The 7,025-nt window shown below is 36.7% G+C and overlaps 1 protein-coding gene across 5 annotated transcripts in view; it reads right to left on the bottom strand.

Moving 5' to 3' along the window:
* Positions 1–7,025, bottom strand: part of LOC106879529 (outer dense fiber protein 3-B) — a 26,863-nt gene that overhangs the window by 2,318 nt on the left and 17,520 nt on the right. For 4 of the 5 annotated variants that reach the window (XM_014929156.1, XM_014929153.1, XM_014929155.1 and 1 more), the window contains exons 6-7: positions 4,492–4,601; positions 2,932–2,985 (exon numbers count right to left, since the gene is read on the bottom strand). In XM_014929156.1, the coding sequence (XP_014784642.1) occupies positions 4,506–4,601 (96 nt within the window). In that variant the 3' untranslated portion in view covers positions 2,932–2,985; positions 4,492–4,505. Of the gene's footprint in view, positions 1–368; positions 535–2,931; positions 2,986–4,491; positions 4,602–7,025 lie in introns of all 5 variants that reach the window. The other variant, XM_014929154.1, reaches the window with a different exon arrangement.

The following is a 7,025-nucleotide window of genomic DNA, read 5'->3' as shown; positions in this document are numbered from 1 at the left end:
TTATAAAACTTAAAAACTGATGATGTCATTCCATCAACATATGGACGCTGGTTACTCTCGTTCATAGTTAACGTTTAGGTTTCTGAAATTTTGAATTTTTAATCACCTTTTGTTTTGAACTTGACAGACAGACGTACTGTCGAAATATTGTTCAACGAATAAAACATTTATACAATCGAATCGCGCTCTTCGTCTTGACTATTTACTTTCGTGAAAAGTTACGTCAATCTTTTTAAAAATATAATAATAATAATAATAATAATAATAATAATAATACTTTGAAGCGGGCAAAAAGAGTAAATTGTAGTGGCATAGAATTGCCAAACGGAGAGAGAATGGAAGACCTGGATGATGATGGGTACAAGTACCTTGGGATCCTAGAGCTGGACAATATCTTGTACAAAGAAATGAAAGACAAGGTCATCACTGCATATTTCAAGCGTTTCAAGCTTCTCTTGAAATCAAATTTCAACTCAAGGAACCTTATGACAGCCATCAACATAGGGGCTGTTGCCCGCTATAGGTGCACCCGTTCTGAAATGGACACAAGCGGAGATTGACCAACTCGATCGTACTACCCAAAAGACAATGAAAATGCACAGTCCCCTCCACCCTAAGGCAAATGTACACAGGCTCTACATGAAGTGAGGTAAAGGTAGACGTGGGCTGATTAGTGCATGGGAGTACATCAACATTGAAAGAAGATACATGACAGAATACTTGGTAAACAGCAAACAAGACCTGCTACAGTATGCTGCTAGTGCAGGAGTTAACAAATATGAACTTGAGAGTGCTCATGAATTCCGATCAAGAACAGCCAACGAGAGAGAAGAAACCCTACTCCGTATGGAATTACATGGTCAGTTCCAATGTGAAACCAACAAATTAAGAGATCAGGAAGCATCATGGAGGTGACTCAACAAGGGTGGCCTAAAAAAGAATACTGTAAGTTTAATTATCGCTGCCCAGGACCAGGCATTGAACACCAACTCAGTGAAAAAGAACATATACCACACAAATGCAACGGACCTCTGCAGAATTTTTGGGAAGAGGGCCGAAAGCATGACTCATATTATTAGTGCTCGTGAAAGTTTTGCGCAGAAAGAGTACAAGCGTAGACACGACAAGGTAGCCCAAAACCTCCACTGGCTGCTACGCTGTAAGTATGGTTATGAGGTTACGGGTGCTTGGTACCAACATACACCGGAAAAGGTAATGAACAACAAGGGAAATGCAAAAATCCTCTGGGGCTTTGACTTCCAGACAGACAGGTGTTAGAGCAACGAAGACCAGATATAGTAATCTTTAGGGGGTACAAAAGAGTGCCTAATGATTAACGCAAAAGTCAATATCACTAAGTTAAATATAATATATGTATGTGTAGCAAATCTTTAGGTGCAAAAGTTACTCTGAATTCTCTGAGATCTACTAATAGAAAAATATCAAAATGTAAACAAACAGTATAGAAAGCAAACATACAGAAAACGATTAAAAATTTACATAAATTTCTTTAGCTTTAAAAAAATTAATGACGAAACGACACAACTGTAGAAAGAAGAGACAAATGCTTCGAAAAATATATTGAATCCAAAATCAAAGGTAGCTTAGAACAAGAATTTTCGATTAATCACAAAGAATCTGTCACGGATTTCTCATTTGTCTTCTTTTTTTTTTTGTTGGACAAAAGAGCTACGTAAAAATAAAATAGATATATTCTTTTCTACTCTAGGCACAAGCCCCGAAATTTTTGGGGAGGGGTCCAGTCAATTAGATCGACCCCAGTACGCAACTGGTACTTAATTTATCTACCCCGAAAGAATGAAAGGCAAAGTCGACCTCAGCAGAATTTGAATGAAATAGAAATATTGCAGCTCCAACAGCATGAAGACATTGTAGAATTGTGAGAAGGAACATGATCAGTGAATGAATCGTAACAAATGAAGCCGTTTAAATCAGCAAACCGCACATCTAAACAACGAACGATATATCTGGCTATGGGCCATCATAGCGACATAAAAACTGGTAAGTGCCAGGAATATATAAGACCCTAAATTTACGGTTAAAACATATAACTTAGAATCTCAAGTTCCTAAGAGACATGTTGATACAAACGGAAGCGAGGACATCACCTGACTGGATACACTGAAAAGCAAACCAACAAATCCCTCAATACTAAAGAAAACCACAACACTCCTCAATATTAAAGAGACGACTAACTCTGAAAACTACAAGCCCATGTCAAGCTATCAGAATATAGTTTTCAAGGACAACCAGGAAAGGACTACTTGCTAATCGAAGTTACAATTCTAAATGATTTTAATGCATCACTAAAGGGCTTGGAAAATGTTTTCAAATATAAAATCTAGTTATAGAGATAACCAAAATGTAGTGAGTGAAAACAGAAACTACTCTTATGGTAACAGATAGCTTGGAAATGATTTTAAAATATATTCAAACAAATAAATAACTAAAGACATGCATAGTATATACACTACCAGACACTTCAGATATTACAAAAATGATACGCTATGTTATCTTATGGCACTCCGTCGGTTACGACGACGTATGTTCCAGTTGATCCGATCAACGGAACAGCCTGCTTGTGAAATTAATGTGCAAGTGGTTAAGCACTCCACAGACACGTGTACCCTTAATGTAGTTCTCAGAGAGATTTAGTGCTACACACAGTGTGACAAGGCTGGCCCTTTGAGATATAGGTACTACTCATTTTTGCCAGTTCAGTGGGCTGAAGTAACGTGAAATAAAGTGTCTTGCTTAAGGACACAACGCGCTGCCGAGAATTGAACTCACGACCTTACAAACCTGAGTCGAATACCGTAACCACTAAGCCACACGCCTTCACCTATGCATTATGTAGAGTTATTTCAACGCAGTAGAAAATTCAGAACGAAAACAAAGTACTATACATACCTAAGGTGCACAATGTTGCGCTTGGCTTGGCGGTGAAAGCATGCAATAAGACGGCTGAAAAATAATAACAATAATAAAGGTTTCAAATTTTGGCACAAGGCTAGCAATTTTGGGGAAGGGTGTAAGTCGATTACATCGATCCCAGTGATTAACTGGTGCTTATTTAATGGACCCCAAAAGGACGAAAGGCAAAGTCGACCTCGGCGGAATTTGAACTCAGAACGTAATAACGGACGAAATACCAGCAAATATTACGAATTGTGCCAAATTTCCCTGATTACGTCACTTTACACCTACAGTCCACATTGATGACTTAGCTACCAAGTATATACTGCACCCATTCAAGTTATCATGATCTTCGCACCACATAAGAGTGTCACAGAAATAATTTTCATTATTATTCTCGTAGTTATAGGCGGCGAGCTGGCAGAATTGTTAGCACGCCGGGAAATGCTTAACTGTATTTCGCCCATCTTTACGTTCAAAGTTCAAATTTCACCAAGTTTCGACTTTGCATTTCATCCTTTCGGAGTCGATGGAAAAAGTACCAGTCAAGCACTGGGGTCGATGTAATCGGCTATCCCCTTCTCCCAAAATTTCAGGCCTTGCGCCTATAATAGAAAGGATTGTTACTCTCGCAGTAAAGGTGGCGAGTTGGCCAATTCGTTAACACGCCGGGCAAAATGCTTAGAGTCATTTCATCTGTCATTACGTTCTGAGTTCAAATCGCCGGAGTAGACTTTGCCTTATCCCTTCAGGATCGATAAAATAAGCACCAGTAGAACATTGCGGTCAATATAATCGACTTACGTCCTCCTCTGAATTTGCTGGCCTTGTGCCAAAATTTGAAACCATTATTACTTTCATTGCAATAATGACAGCTACAGTCCACATTTATGAATTAACTACGAAGTATATTGTACAAATGATTATGACCTTCGTACCACATCAGAATGCCACAGACATAACTTTCAACATTATTCTCATTGCAAAGGCTTGCAGATAAATAGAACTATTAAAGAGTCGGATTAAATGCTTTTGCTACAAACCGTTACTATACCCATCTTTGACAGGTGTTCTGTGATGTAATTGAAAACATGGTTGCCTGGTAAGTGCTTTAGGAGTAAATATTTTGCGGTTTGTGCTCTCTTTGCGTTTGGAATTCAAATATTGTCGATGTCAATTTTGCTTTTCATATTTCCGAAGTCAGTAAAATAAAGTTGCAGTCGAGTACGGGAATCAGCGCTATAGATTGTTTCTTCCCCCCAAAAGTCTGGGTTTGCGCCTATGTTAGAAAATATTGATATTCTCCTATTCCTCAACATTATGAGCTTATTATTTGCTTTCCAAAATTAGCTGAATGGATATCGGTTTCATTAGAGAAATGTAGGTGCAACAGAAAATTGATGACGAATAAATAATAAGAATTAATGAAAGAGTTACTGAATGAATGAATGAGTTAATGAATGAATAAATGAGTTAGTGAATGAATGAATTAATGCTTGCATGAATGTTAGACAAAGAATGGGACGAATGAGACAAAGAAAAAAATTTACTTACGATTAATTGAAATTTTATTCGTCAAATTCAGTAAATACTGGAGCAACGTATGGTGAATGACGGGTTCCAAAGGAATAAGCAGCGGCCTTTTTCTTCGGTTGCATCCATTGCTGTTGATATATATTGGAACATTACATTTATAATTCGTGGACAATCAATACATACGTGTGTGTACGTGTATGTGTATGTGTCAAAGCAATTGATGCAATGCCGCTTACAAACAAAATCTTTTCAAAATATTTTCATAGTATATGAATGTAGAAAGAAGACAAAACGGGAACTTCTAATTAAATGTAGATTACGAATGGGACATTGACATTCCATATCGCTTGATTGACAATCTACAACTGACAGCAACCACAGAAAATTTAACACTTATTTCTGGCATCTGAATAACTCGCAGGAAAATGCTTTCTGACCGATGCCTGAAGTAAATTTGAAGAAACACTACACACAGATAGCAAGTTTGGAATTTTTTTCCCTTCAACCATTTTGCTTTTAACTGCACACATGAAACTGAAGCATAACCTTACCAGAGGAAAGAAAGCAGCGCCCATGACATTTTGTAGGGCCTCTTAGGTTGGTGAATGAAAAATTTACAGGCTGCTTCAGTAAGAAACAGCGCGTCGCTATCGATTAGTCCTTCACACTGGAGTGAAGACCTGAATGTTTGCTCCAGAATGGGCGGTATTATATGCACACATAATCCAGGGGTTAAACTTGACAACAGTTTGAATCTACTGTTTAAAACATGCTTAGTCAATCTGACAAGCTTCCACAGTTTCAGTCTACCCAACTCTATATAAGTTACAGAAAGATGTCATATGTTTTAACTTTATCTAGATTTGAATTTTCCCTTGTTGCTCCAATATAATTTTTTATCGATACTCTATCCTCTTCTTTTTCATAAATTATTTCTTTTCTTTTTTTTAACAATTACTACTTAATGAGTATAGATTGTATATAGAAGAAATACAAAATCACGTAACTTTTAAAACCTAGAAGTAAGAATTATAATTGTAAGTGTCGTGTCTAGAAAGCCCGTGATACCATGACTGAAACCAGTAAAATAATAAAAGAATATATATCACTTGGAAAATAACAAATAGTATTACCACTTTAAATATGGTTCTAGGAATTTCTCACTTTAAATATGGTTCTAGAAATTTCTCACTATATAATGAAAACATTCGTTCGGTAATTACCCATTATTGCTTAAAATCTTAGAAAAACTTGAAATAATATTCATCGATACTTTAAAAAAGTGGAGAAATGTTAACATTAGAAAATTATGGAACCAAATTCATACATTAAATATCCATTCAGTCTGTAGAATTTCAAATTTGCCGACAAAATATGAATACCTCACTGCCGACAAAATATGAATACCTCACTGCCGACAAAATATGAATACCTCACTAAGGCATACAAAAATATCAACGTCCAAATATATAGTGTAATCACTAGCGATGCACTGACATTGAGCACCAGGTTATGGATAGAAAACACTGTGGGTGACGAGCCGAGCATACATTACACATAAAAACCATAAATGCAATTACTTAATCTAAATATAGACTAATCCACATAGTGAAACGTGAAACGGGTACAATAACCAAAGATAGAGGAAGTCATCTCCAAAATTAGTCAAGCAACAAGGTTAATGCATAGGAACAACATCGTTGATTCATCGAAATAAAAAACAAAAAGTATCAGTAAAATCATTTAAGTTGTTCACTCTAATTATGCGAACAGGAAATGCAATGAACTTTAGTGTATATTGTGATATAATTCGATTGAATTATTGCTTCTCTTAAAGCTCCACCGTCTGCACTTCATGAACTAGTCCCACAAGAATATCCGGTAATACAATGGTTTAGTGTCTATGACATCCAAAAATATAGCAGGTGAACCCATCGAATTCAGCAGTCCTGGAACTCGCCCTTTTAAAATGAATAGTCAGATATCTCACCAAACTCCAGGGGAAAAAAGGCTTTCCTAAATCTTTGTCTTTTTGCCAACAAAAGAAAGTGATGAATTGTTTCGAGCATGCAAAGTATTCTCTAAGCCCGCCTTTAAACTATTGAACTGAAATAGATCACTCCTCAATAGCCCATCACAACCTCTACAGTACATATAAGGACTTCAAATAGTTTTCAAAGCAACAGGTTCTGTAGGAGACAAAATGAATCAGAAACTGCAATAGTTTACTCAGTCATATTTGCCTAGCTTTCATATAACTGAGATTATCTTTTCGAAATTTGATATCTTTATTTCTTACTTGTTTCAGTTTTTGGATTACGACCATACTGGGGTACCACAATGAATGGTTTAATCGAACAAATCTACCCCAGCAATTGTTTTTTAAGTGTGGTACATATTCTATCGATCATTTTAGCGGAATGGCAAGTTTAAGGGGATATAAACAAACCAAGACCGATTGGCAAGTATTTGTGGGGTACGAACGAAAACACGCGAGAAACACACACACACACACACACACACACACACACACACACACACACACACACACA

Source organism: Octopus bimaculoides, chromosome 2 (assembly GCF_001194135.2).
Source record: "Octopus bimaculoides isolate UCB-OBI-ISO-001 chromosome 2, ASM119413v2, whole genome shotgun sequence".
Classification (NCBI taxonomy): Eukaryota; Metazoa; Mollusca; class Cephalopoda; order Octopoda; family Octopodidae; genus Octopus; species Octopus bimaculoides.
This window is presented reverse-complemented; position numbering and strand designations above follow the sequence as displayed.